The 13,329-nt window shown below is 45.1% G+C and overlaps 2 protein-coding genes across 2 annotated transcripts; both read right to left on the bottom strand.

Moving 5' to 3' along the window:
* Window positions 1-473: 473 nt before the first annotated feature.
* On the bottom strand, window positions 474-2,027 carry LOC119287298 (probable xyloglucan endotransglucosylase/hydrolase protein 30). The gene has a single exon (XM_037566822.1). The coding sequence runs from the start codon at window positions 1,773-1,775 to the stop codon at window positions 690-692; it is 1,086 nt and encodes a 361-aa protein (XP_037422719.1). The 5' UTR covers window positions 1,776-2,027; the 3' UTR covers window positions 474-689.
* A 4,003-nt stretch (window positions 2,028-6,030) lies between these two features.
* Window positions 6,031-9,186, bottom strand: LOC119287297 (beta-fructofuranosidase, insoluble isoenzyme 3-like). The gene is made up of 9 exons (XM_037566820.1): window positions 9,073-9,186; window positions 8,764-8,940; window positions 8,613-8,621; window positions 8,075-8,468; window positions 7,454-7,943; window positions 7,138-7,296; window positions 6,792-7,036; window positions 6,590-6,683; window positions 6,031-6,498 (listed from the first exon to the last, which is right to left on the bottom strand). The coding sequence occupies exons 2-9, from the start codon at window positions 8,936-8,938 to the stop codon at window positions 6,304-6,306; spliced, it is 1,761 nt and encodes a 586-aa protein (XP_037422717.1). The 5' UTR covers window positions 8,939-8,940; window positions 9,073-9,186; the 3' UTR covers window positions 6,031-6,303.
* Between the last annotated feature and the right edge of the window lie 4,143 nt (window positions 9,187-13,329).

Genomic DNA, 13,329 nt, shown 5'->3' with positions numbered 1-13,329 from the left:
GGAGGAAGGACAGCCCCGCCGCCGCCATCCCAGGGCCCGGCGCGGCTTCACCTGCCGGCCCTCCGGCAGCGACGATGCGGGGGCGAGCGGAGGGCAGACGACGGGGCGCCGGCGGCTAGGTTTCCCCTGAGTCGCCCGGCTCGGGCGACGCGGGGGTCGGGGACTGGGCCTTACTCGAGTTTTCTCTGTCCTCATAAGAGTAAAGGCACGCTAAGTAAATCCAACATATAGGCTAGTTAATATCGTGTGGTTTCCGGCAAAATATTTCTAGTTCCCTCAACCTGAATATTTTAAACAAATAATATTTGTAGGCTAAGTTATGCTTTTTGCAAGGGCATTGCTTAATTCGTAGGTTCATGTTTTGAAACAGTGCATGATTCAGTCTAACCAAAGAATAAGTTGTGCTACCATATGTTGCAATCATAGCCTAACTAGTGGAGTTAGTGCATAATGAGAAGATAATGATACTGGTCCTGCTGATGGATTAATTAGCACCACCTTTAATCAGTGACCCATTCAATTAGGGTACATACTAGCTTTTTTGCTGATTTATATTTAGATACAAAACCAAACAGATCCATCATCAACCAACTGCTCTTCATATAATAATCACTTTTGTACCACTAGCTAGCTAAGCAACACTGTACAGGCAGCAACGTGGCCGCCGGTGGTCCGTCCGATCCGATCACTCAGTCGGCCTGCATCATGGACACAGCAAGCGGCCGCGGTGGCGGTGGCGTCGTCCGTGAGCGGAACGAGGCCTTGGACTCGCCCCACCGCTCGAACATCCGCCGCTCCGCCGCGTTCACCTCGCACTCCGGCAGCGCCGCCGGGTACCGGTCCGTGTCATAGCACACCGTGTACACCATCTGCCTCTGCCTGAACCGCCGCATGGCCGCGCGCTTCTGTGCCGTCATGACCGCGTACTCCGCCGTCATCAGCTCCCACTCCGCCGTGGCGCACCGCTGCGTGGAGGCGCCGAGGTGGAGCTGGCGGATGTCTGCGCCGGCGTCGGCGGGGCATCCGCGGAGCACGAGCCCCGAGAACTCGGCTGTGAATGGCCCGTGCCCGTAGTCCACCGTGTGCTTGCCGTTCTCCGTGGCCCAGGTGGAGCCGTCCCAGATGGTCACGTACACCGCCATGGGCTTGGACGGGTAGTCGGCACCCATGTCACTGTCGTCGCCGTCGGGACCCATGCCGTCGTCCGTAAAACGACGGCGACTACGGCGGCGCTGCGCCTCGCGGACGGGGGTGCCGTCGACGTAGAACACGACGGAACTGGAGGACCAGAGGATGGAGAACCTGTGCTTGGCGGCGGTGGGGTCGAAGGGCAGCACGTACCGCTCCTCCCGGCCGCGCGCCGTGCTGCCGTTGCCGTACACGTTGGTCTGCATCCGCCACCGGTGACCCGCGCGGTTGCCGAGGAACTCGAAGTCCAGCTCGTCGTGGGTGGCCTCGAAGACGTCGCCGTTGGAGAGGTAAAAGGCGACGACGACGCCGGCCGTGTGGCCGGCCGGGAGCTTGACATCGGCGCTGAAGAGTCCATGGTGGTAGTAGCGCTTGGAAATAAAGCCGGAGCCGGTGCTCCGGTCCAGGGTGATGCTCACGGCGTCGCCGCCGGAGGAGCGACCCATGTTGGACTCGCCGAAGAGCGGGGCGAAGCCCTCGTCGAAGGTCACCGTCGGCACCTCATCGAACGGGGCCGCCGCGCAGAACACGGCGGCATGCATGCAGGAGGCGAAAAGCAATAGCAGCGTCACCGCTGCTGCCGCCATGATCACTCGATCAACCAAGAACTTGAAGGATGGGAATTTCTTGGCGCCGACCGATCGATCCACCGCCTGCCTGGTTTGTGCTCTGATGATGAGCTAAGTGGAAAGGATTTGGATTTGTATATATACCATGTGATGTCTCTAAATTGGTTGGTTTGCAGATAGGAACGTGATGGTGGAAATGATAGGGAGGTTAGGGATGGTCGTAGCACCTAATAAGCTAGCTGGAGGTTGGAGATGGCACCGGCGGCGCCGCGCCGGTCCTTACCTAGTTGGCTAGGCTCACGGGACATCATCTATATCTATTTATCTAATGCAAGATTCCATTTTATTTTAAATTTCCTTTTTGCTTTTTGAGTAGGATATAATCTTCTGGATACAAAGTTGTAGAAGTGTATTATTGTCTGGTTGAACAGCCACCCATGCATATTTGTATGTGGATTAATATATATTTGCTTGATTGATTCCTTGATTATTTTATCCAAGGAGTGATTATTTTCAACTTTTCATGGTTGGCTGTGTAGGGTTGTGTGTGTCTAAAGACCAATACATCCACCAAGATACAACTTTCTTGGGAAAGGAATGGATTTTGTTTAGTACTTTTGTCTTTACATTTGCAAGAAAAATCTCTTGCTATGAGGCTCTCTCATCACAAATGAGGCTGCATAAATTTAATTAGCCAATGCCTTCTATTTTCATTTGCATATATATGTTGTATTTGATTTCTGTGTAGAGTACATATAACCAAACTCCTTGCACAGAACCTAGAAAAGGAAAGCTAGCTAGGGAAATATGGATATGATCGAAGAGAGCTGATTGGGATATGTTACCTACCTACATGCATAGCGGTTGAGTAAAGTTGAGGTCTCATTCACGGACGGTGCCTACTTATATAAACGACGACGACTCATCGAGCCGCCAGCGGTTGTGCACTGTGGTACTGTAGTACAAAAATATATACTTATGCATGTCTTTCTCTCTGTCACTTGTCCATAGTAATTAAGCAACAATTTTAGCCTGCATGCATAACTACTGTTTCATGTAGCCTACTTACTCCTCGCATGCAGGGTATACTCTCGAAAAAGAACTCCTCGCATGCAGGGTTACTCTCTCCGATCCATAATAGTGTCGCAGTTTTGTACTAAGGGGCATTTTATTTTTGCCGGAAAATTAGTGGTTACTACTGGAGTACTAGCCAGCTGGCAATTCCTGAAATCTGAGTATGAACAACTTTTTATATATAGGGAACAAATCATGTATCATATGTGATCATTGAACTGCATGTGCAACTACTCCTGTTGAGGTAAGATGCTAATAGTCCCGTGTGTACTTAACAACAACACCTACTAACTTATTTAAGTGCATTTTGACGGTTATAATTAGCTCTCGTTAATCTTTGATCATGTAAACTAAAAAAAATGGACACACATATGTTCCCATGTGAAGAAACCAAAAATGAAGACGACAGAACATGGGCAATTGGCTGTTCCTTCTTGTTCCATTAGGTCTGATGAAACAGAGGATAGTTTATTAGCATGGTTCGGTAGATTAGGCATCTGTGAGTGAATAAATAAATGAATGAGTAGCTAGCTAAGCAAGGACGTGACACATATTGGCGGGTATTAATTTGTAATTAAGAGGAGATAACAGGACAAGGAGATGCGAACTATACAACAGAGACCTGAGCAATCAACTACTAGTACTGCTTAGCTAGCAGCATATACACGTACACGTATACGGCCATGCACGAAAGGTATAATAATATCAATACGGATGGGACGGTGCAACCACTTGGTTGATTGATTTGCCAGTTAGGTATACCTGAAGCAAGCCTTGGAGGCAATAGGTTGTCATGGATTCCCATCCATTCATTGGACACGCCTGGGTCAGCTACCTGCTAGCTAGTACTGTACTCCCTCGGTTCATTAAGAAAAACCAGCACTATTTACCTGGTACTCACTTGAAATAATAAAGAAAAAAACATGTATTGGGTAGTCCTCATATGCATGATTACGAACCTGTTCGATGGTACACGTAAAGTAAAGTCGTAATCATAGTATATATTTTTTTAACTGTGCGTAATTACAATTAGTAAGAACTTAATCTGGGGATTTTTCATAACATATTTTCATAAACATCTTATTGTCTCGAGGCGAATAATGTAGGAAATTAATCATGACTGCAGGTTATGAACTACAAATTTATCAAAAGATAAATAACACCATTCGTCTTGCAGCGAACCAACCTGAGGTAGGATGGTTAGGAGGACAGTGGTATCCCCGGCCCACCAGGGTTTAAGTCCTAAACTTGGCATTGGTGCTCATAAGGGTAAGGTATGCGTGTGTGCATTTATAGGGTGATTATATGCTTGTGTATGTGAGCGACTTCGGTTGTATTATGTTCAAAAATATATTCATCCTACATGCAGAGCTGGAGAGAAGGTCTGCCCATCCAGGGTACACAAGTCTCAAATCATGAAGATCTGGGGTGCAAAATACTATTCTCTTTTTCAATCTATTTCAACGCATTTTTTTCAAGTGTGGGTGGGCAACGCCCCCCTCTACTGACGAATAAAGTGCATTGTAGGTCCTTGAACTATTTTAGGGATGTCATGTAGGTCCCTAAACTATAAAAATCGGCATTCAGTTCGTCGAAGTGCAGTAAGTGTATCATTCAAGTACAAAATCCGTATGACCCCGCGTGACCAGCCAGCTAGCACCGTTGACCCGTGACACGTTGGACCACGGGCCCGCAGGGTGACTGCCGGTGACAAAAATATGTAAATAAATTCAAATTCATGAACTTTAAATATATGTCCGCGTCGTTCACGATATGGGAAAAAATGTCGGCGCCATTCGTGAATATCGAAAAATGTTCGTGTACATTCATACACCTTCACGACTATAAAAAAATGTTCGTGAATATGAAAAGAAAATGTCCGTGACTTTAAAAATTGTTCGTGTTGTTCGGGAACTTTCATACACTTTCATGACTTTAAAAAAATGTTCACGGATATAGAAAAAAAATCATGACTTTAAAAAAATGTCTGCATTGTTCATGAATATGCAAAAATGTTTGCAAACATTCATATACTTTCACGACTTCGAAAATCATGAATATGGAAAACATGTTCACGACTTTAAAAAACATGTTCGCGAGTATGGAAGAAATATTCGAACATCCATATACTTTCATGACTTCAACAAAATTTTAGGGAATATGGATAAACTGTACCTGATGTTAGAAAAATGTCCGCATCATCCGCCAATATGGAAAAAATGTTCGCAAACATTCATGTACTTTCACGACTTTAAAATAAATGTTCGAGGTTATGGTAAAAAATGTTCACGAATTTAAAACAATGTTCGCGTCATTCACGAATATGGAAAAATGTTCGCGAACATTTATACACTTTCATGACTTTAAAACAATGTTCGTGAATATGGAAAAAAAGTTCACAACTTAAAAAATGTCTGTGTCGTTCGTGAATATGGAAAAACATTTTTTTCATTTTCACCGAACACTTTTTTAAAGTCATGAACATTTTCTCCATATTCGTGAACTTTTTTGAAACCATGAACATTTAAATTAATAAAAACTTTTGTAAATTCATAAACGTACTTTTCAATTAATGAAGATATTTTTCAGCTTTGAGAATTTTTGCAAATTTGTGAACATTTTTAAATACACAAGTAAACTAAATATTTCTAACATTTTAAAAATTCATGAAAATTTATTAAATGTGTCCAACTTTTTCCAAATTCATGAATTTCTTTTGAGTGTTCATGAAAAAATTGGCTGACGAAAAAATAATCAAAAGCTACCGATTTTTCTTGAATTGTACAATGGTGCGCTACATGAGTTTTTGAGTTTATGAATTTCAAAATAGTTCATGACTTTGAATGTATTTGCATATTTCCGTCACCGGCGTTATCTTGCGGGCCCCATGTCCGACGTGTCACGAGTCAATAGCACAAGTTGGGCGGTCATATGGGGTCGGAAAGATTTTGGAGCTGAATGACATACTTACTACACTTCGAAGATCTGAATGCGGATTTTCATAGTTTGAGGACTTACATGGCACCCCTGAAATAGTTCAAGGACCTACAATGCACTTCAGTCGGAAGTGGCGACCAACACATCTAGACACATTTTAGTCTTAGATACATTTGTATATCTAGATAAATCTAAGACAAACGTTTTAAGACGGAGGTAATACTAATTAGCTAAGGTGGATCCTCACTCTACCTGAGTAACCTCACGTGGAACCACCAACATTTATTTTCTCTGTCTTTCAAAATTTTGTTGATATGTTGATGATATCTTGCATGCCAACAAAAAATGTTGGCTTTTCAAGGCCTCCTGCCATTTGGAAAAGGTTCTGAAACAAAATGGATCATTTCCGGTCCTTTCTAACAACTCATCACTAAACCTGGACCTCTCCTAATTAATCTCAACTAAATCAACAAGCTAGCTAGCTATGGCTAGTCTAGGCTACTCTGAATCCTCGATCTACCGGGCCGGGCTGTTGCTACTGCCCCAGACGCTTGTTCATCGTGGGGGTCTTCATCTCCCATGCACGCAGGTTGGTGAGCTTGATGTCCGACTCGCCATTGTTGAAGACGAACAGGTGTGCATTGTCCCCGACGGCCTTCCTCGGGTAGACCCTCGTGAGGATGCACGTCTTGCCGCCGGCACCAAAACTTTCCACGACAGAGTGGTCGATCTGAAATGGATTCCGTGACATGGCTTAGAACCCTCTTGCAATGGTGTATTCAGTAAGTAACTAATTCAATGTAGATTTTGTGGTCACGTACCAATGTCCTTAGGGCGATCTTCTTGGTCTTAGATATGTCGACATTGACAAAGCCGGCGAAGGTCGGTCTGTAGATCTGCGACTCGAATGACGACCTGCCCGATCGATCATTCAGGATTACGGGATCTAGAGTGTGGTAAATTGCAAGTTGTATATACATATACAAAAAGGTGACTTGAGTGAGTTATATGCATTGGATCTACCTTGTAGGGTCGTTGCACATGAGGACGACATAGCTGGTGTCGTTGTTCTTGAATACCCTGAAGAAAACAGCTGTCCTCTCCTTGAGGTCATCGGAGGCGAGCAGCCAGAGTCCAAATGGCCCGACGCCGCCCTTGACATGTGAGTTGAGCTTCTTGCACAGCCCCTGCGCGTCTGTCCGCCACGACGCGTTGAATTTCTCCGCCTTCTCAAGGTTCTTGATCATGAACGCTGCCTCCACATCCGACTAGCATATATAGCAGTGGCTCGTCATTCACTGACAATTCAGAGAGGAGGGCCACCGCCCCATGTTGTTTATATCAAGTGTATATACACTATTGTACTGACCTGCACGGATTTGAAGCCGCCGACCTTGAAGAACTCGCCGCTCTTGACAGCCTTGTTGCTGACATTGACGTGCTTTGCGCGCAATGACTTGATCTCCTCTACCGGCCACTGAATTAGCTGCCTGCCGCTCCGTGACAGGAAGATCTTCCTCGGTATCGCCTAAAAATTCAGAAACAACAATACATTTAAATCTCAGTACGTGAAGAGCCATGTGAAGGTCATTCCAACCCCAGAGCCCAACCCTTGGAAAAAATAGTGAATGTGTAGAGTGAAGACATTCTGTTCGTGTGGTGTAAATGTGGATGTGTAGAGTGACCTGGATGCCAGCCCAACCCTTGTTGCGGTCGTCGGGGACAGTGTCCGATTCATTGGCCCAGCCCCAGAGCACGCGACGCTTCTTGACCGGGTCAAAGAACGACTTCGATGCATAGAAGTCGCCGTAGTCGTATCGGAGACCATAGTCATTGTCTGGGAAGTCGAGGTCAGGGGTGTACCTGTCCTTGGCATGGTCGTACCAGCCAATGGTGTAGTACTCGTAGCGCGTTACGTCGAGGCTCACCTTGAGCACGTATTTTACCTCCGCAGCGACTGTGCTGTCATGCAGCTCTGCGGTGTCCACACCGTTCTGGTGGTGACGTCTGCCACCGGGCACCGCCACGGGGTAGAAGTCTGGGCACTCCCACATCCCTGTTAGCCCAGCGTGCAGCGAGTGGTGTGCCTTGATCCACCTCCTAAAGTCACGGCTCCGGTACAACACCGCGATCCCCCTCATGTTCTCCTTGCTGCCCACCACCAGCCTCCAGTGTCTGCAAATCAATCACGCACATCAGCATATGGCATGATCTTTTTGTAAATATCAACTGGCCAAACATGCTCAACATCATATTTACATGTGTGTCAACATGGCACACGATAAAATAAATGGTGATGTACGTACCCGTCTGGCCCGTACCAAGCAGTGGTGGGATCACGGAAGGCGCTGGCGTTGATGCCTCGGTCAGGATTGATGATGGGGTTATAGTCGGGCTTGACCCACTTGCGGAGGAAGGGGTCGGAGAGGTTGGCCGGGTACGCAACGTTCTGCACCTGGCGGTCGTTGGGGTCGATTCCTGTGTACATGATGACAGGGACGCCGTTGGGCAGAATGGTGGCGGAGCCCGACCAGCAACCGTTGATGTCGAACGGCTTGGACGGGTAGATCCCGGGCTCCAACGCCACCCAGTCGATGAGGTCGGTTGACACCGAGTGCGCCCAGATGATGTTCCCCCACACGGCGCCCTTGGGGTTGTACTGGTAGAAGAGATGGTACAGCCCCTTGTAGTACATGGGCCCTGCATGCATCCAGACGTTGAGATGTTGAGTCACACAATGTCATACAAAGTGCACAATAGATAGTCATGCAAAACTGATTACTAATTCATCATTTGACCAATAGATAGATGGCGAGAGTGATCAATTTGTATGAGTGCACGTACCATTTGGATCTGATCAATCGTTGCATCGTTGTGAAGAGGTTCGATGTCATCCAATTAACAAAGGCCAGACAAAAGAAATTGCGAGGAGTGAGTATAACATACTAAGCAACTGACGGTGAAACGAGGAAATAAATATTCCACACATACGTACCATTGATCCAATGCTTGGGGGGCTGGAAGTGGTACCCGGTGCGTAGCTCCTTGTCCACCTCCGTGGCCTCCAACGACTGGAGCTCCGGGTACACGACGTGCGACGCGTGCACCGCCAACGCCGCGCAGTACAGCAGAGACACGATCAATGGCGCCGCCGCCGACGCCATCCCCATTACTAGAGCAGAGCGCGTGCAAGGCAAACTAAATTAGGGGAACGTTTAATCCGCAACCTAATTTCAGATGCACGTGGCGGCACTGATTTCAGATTTAGAAATCAACATCTCATGCAGATATGACATGCACGAACCTGGATTGGATCGGCCGGCCGGCCGGTTTCAGCCGATCTTGCGTCGCGGAGGAGGATGGGTGTTGGATGGATGGACTGATGCGGAGGTTGAAGAGGAACGGCGAAGGATCGGACATGGCTTGCTGGTGGATTTATAGGCCGGGTGGGGGAGAGTGATAGAATCGACGCTCGCGCGATGCGGCGGCGGAGCAGAGTCTTTGTGGATGAGGGCGAGGAGCGAGCACGTCGGGGGCAGTTGAGGACGAGGTCGCTCCATCCACTGGTGCATGGCGGCTCGTTTCTTCGCGCGCTTCTTCCTTCGGTTCTGGCCCGCCTCCGCTGGCTTGGCCCAAATTCGTAATAAAACCTCAGACACCATACGCGGGTTCTTAGCGAGAGCAGCCTCTATGCACCGGTTTTAGAAGCGCCCATACATTTTTCCCTTTTTTATTTTCTCTCTATTTTTCTGTCACATTTTTTCTTTTTATTTACTTTTCCTTGTATTTTTTATATTTAGTTTTACTTATTTATTAAAACATATGTCAACCTTTTTGAATACAAGTTGAACAGTTTTATAATACGTGTTAAAAAAATTATCGTACGCGTTGAACATTTTATCTAAATACTTGTTGGACATTTGCACATTGGATAATTCAAAGCCGGGCTCTGCTTGAGCCTTCGTTCTAAAAAAATGAGCTGGCTCGCATCGCACCCCTACGGACAAGCATAATAATATCATGTCCTATTCTTTTTTGATTCATTTTTGTGTGTACTTATTTTAGTTATCCTTTCGCTCTGTCTTCTGAGATACTAGTAGATAGACATTTTACTTCTGTTTTCATTTTTGCCACTAGTTAGAGATAAGAACGCTATACGCCTATGGCGTGTTGATTTTTTTTTGCGAGGAAATGGCGTGTTGATTGACATGCCACGACATAGTGTCCTTGGGCCTTGGACACTGATGCGCCGGACAGGGCACCACCCCACTTCCTTCCTTCTTTCCCATCGCTTTCCTCAGCAGATCCTATTTGGGTATAGGTCCCCAAATAGCGACCTAGCGTGTATCAAGGAGCTCCTATGTGGCGGCTTAAGTGCCACTTGAAGGAACCGACGCTCATGCACCCCTGCCCATTGGCCAGCTTATGTAGGAGGCGAACCCTCGATCGAGACTGGTTCCCCAGGTTGCTCGATTACATTTTGACCGGTCGCGATTGACCAGTTGACTGGTCATCCATTAACTTTTGAAAAAATATGGAAAATGAAAAATGAAATTTTTTGTGAGTTACAAATGTTCACGGATTCTGAAAAAAAAGATCATAAAATTCACAAGAAGTTCAGAAATTTCAAAAAAAAAAGATCATCGAATTGAAGAAAAGTTCACGCAAATTGAAAAAAAACTATCACGTTTATGAAAAGTTCATCAAATTTTAAATAAAGTTCATCAGTTTTGTAAAAGATCATCAAATCAGAAAAACAATTTATCAAATTTGAAAAAAATTCATCAAATTTGATAAAACTTTATCAATTTTGAAAAATGTCCATCAAATTGGCAAGAAAGTTGATCGATTTTAAGAAATATTCATCAATATTGGAAACAATTCATCGTTTTGTAATGAAATTCACAAATATATGGAAATCAAAACAAGAAAACAATAAAGAAAAAAAACATAGAAAACCCAAGTGGAAACACAGAAAAAACAAACACAAATACAAATGGGCTGGCCTGTTACTACTCCTAGTGTACAGGGGGTTGTGCCCCTATACCATTAGGCTAATAACGGCGCCATAGGCGAAATGCCTACCCCTAAGGAAATAAGAAATAATGGCTGCAGAAAAACCTCTTTCTTTCTTTCACAAGTCTATAAAAATATTATATTGCTAATTCCATGTTTTATATCCCCCGCCTTCTTGCTATGTACACTTTGGTCGGACGCCCTTTTCAGATGGTTTTTTCCTGCTTTTTCAATTTCCATTTTTCCTTTCTTCTTTCATTAGAAATTTTATTTCTTTTTTTATTTTGTTTATTCCTGTTTATTTTTTCATGTTCATTTTATTTTCTTTCCATTTTATTTTATTATTATTTTCTTCTGGCATACATATTTCAAATTCATGAATAAATTTTGAAATTGTGATCCTTTTCGAATTCATGAATGTTTTTTTTACAATCATGATCATATCTTTTAAAATAGTGAACATTACTGAAATTCACAAACACTCTGTTAATATTCATGAACATATTTCGAATTCACAATTTTTTTCAGATATGCAAACATTTGTTTGAAGTTATGAACATTTTTTCTGAAACACATGAACAATTTTTTGAATCAGTGAATATTTTTGAAATTTGGGAACAATTTTAAAATTGATGATTTTTTTCTTTTTTGATGAAGGTTTTTTGAACCATCAGACATTTTTTAAGCAATGGACTATTTTTTTAATTTTGTGAACATTGTTTTATAATGCATGAAGCTTTTTTTATTCATGAACATTAATTTAAATACACGAGTATTTTTAATATGTGAACTATTTTCAAAATCGTGAACATTTTTTATTTCGCAAATTTTTTTGCAAATCATGAATTTATTTTGAATATACGCATAATGTTTCAAAATCACTAATGTTTTTTAATCTGCGAACATTATTCAAAACAACGAACAACTTTTGAATTCACAAGAAATTTATGATTTAATGAACATTTTAATCAAAATTTGACAATATTTCGTCATTTGAAACTTTGTTGAAATCCTAGATTATTTTAAAGAAGAAAACACATAAACATAAAAGAAAAAATAGAAGAAAACGAAATGAAAACAACGGGGGGCGTCGCTCCCGCATGGCAGCCCAAAAGGGCAAGTGGGGGTACGCGTTTCGCATCGTCGCGGTGTGCACTGCGTGGAATAGCAAGTCCCGTTTTGCTGCTCCTCACATGGCCGTGCGATGGATTTTTGTCCTACCATATTGGTACGGGCAACATCATTATTAAATAGAGGGAAAAAAGAGATACCCCACTGCTCCATGACGCAGAGACGCCGGCGGCGCGGTAGATGCAGCACCGGTCCTCCTCTTGTCTCCTCCCGCCAGCACCTATTCCAAAATGTTGCCCCCTGTTAGAATATACGTGAGATATAGCATTTAACGTGTTTGTAATCTCAATCTTCCTTGCGTATCTCTACATCTCTACTTCCTCCCGTACGTGACTCCAACTCCTGTAACGGATCGATCCAGGAGATCGATTGCAACTTGTACGCCACGGCGAAGGCTCTTCTCGCCCAATATAAATATACACGATGCGGCTCCCTCGAGGAGTAGGAACGCTTCCAATCTAATATGATATACAGAGCCGACCTCTTCCCATCGATCTAGCTACAGAAATAGAAAAACTCTCGCCAGAAAGCCTCTCGTCAGAAACTTCTCGCCAGAAACCCATCGAGCGATGGCTTCCCCGTCAGCCCAGGTCGTCCTCAACCTCGGAACTCCACCCATCTGAGAAGCTGACCAAGGGAAACTACCTTATATGGAAGGCACAAGTGATGCCGGCCCTGCGAGGTGCGCAGGTCACTGGCCTCCTCGATGGAACGGATGCAGCGCCCCCGAAAACGGTGGAGCAGCAGCAGCCGGACAAGACCATGGCCATGGGGCCAAATCCCCTCTATGGACCATGGTTGTCGAAGGACCAGCAGGTTCTCAGCTACCTGCTGAACTCTCTCTCAAAGGAAATTCTCGCACAATTTGTCGGGAAGGAGAGCACACATGAACTGTGGATTGGAGTAACCACTTTGTTCGCCTCACAATCACAATCTCGGATCACAAACTTACGCACCTCCATTGCCAATACGAAGAAGGGCACCATGTCCAGCGCCTCATACATCAGGAAGATGAAAAGCTTCGGGGATGAACTAGCAGCAGCTGGCCGTCCGGTGTCTGATCCGGAGATGGTTGACTACATCCACGCTGGACTCGATCGGGACTATGATCCAATTGTAGCAGCAGTCGGTGCTATCAAGAACAACATCACGGTGGATGATCTCTTTGCCCAGATTGCTGCCTTTGACCAGCGCATGGAGATGCTAGCCGACGGCGCAAGCGGGGGCTTTAACACCTCAGCAAACGCCGCGTACAGAGGACGCGCCCAGAACAGAAGCAGGGGGCGCGGACGTGGAGCTAGGGGGCGCGGCCAAGGAGACCGTTCTTCCTCTCCTGCCACCAGCGGTAGGGGCTATCGCGGGCGTCCACGGCAGCAACCACATCAACTACAACAATGACATCAGCCACAACAAC

The sequence above is a fragment of the Triticum dicoccoides genome, chromosome 4A, assembly GCF_002162155.2.
Source record: "Triticum dicoccoides isolate Atlit2015 ecotype Zavitan chromosome 4A, WEW_v2.0, whole genome shotgun sequence".
Lineage (NCBI taxonomy): Eukaryota > Viridiplantae > Streptophyta > Magnoliopsida > Poales > Poaceae > Triticum > Triticum dicoccoides.
This window is presented reverse-complemented; position numbering and strand designations above follow the sequence as displayed.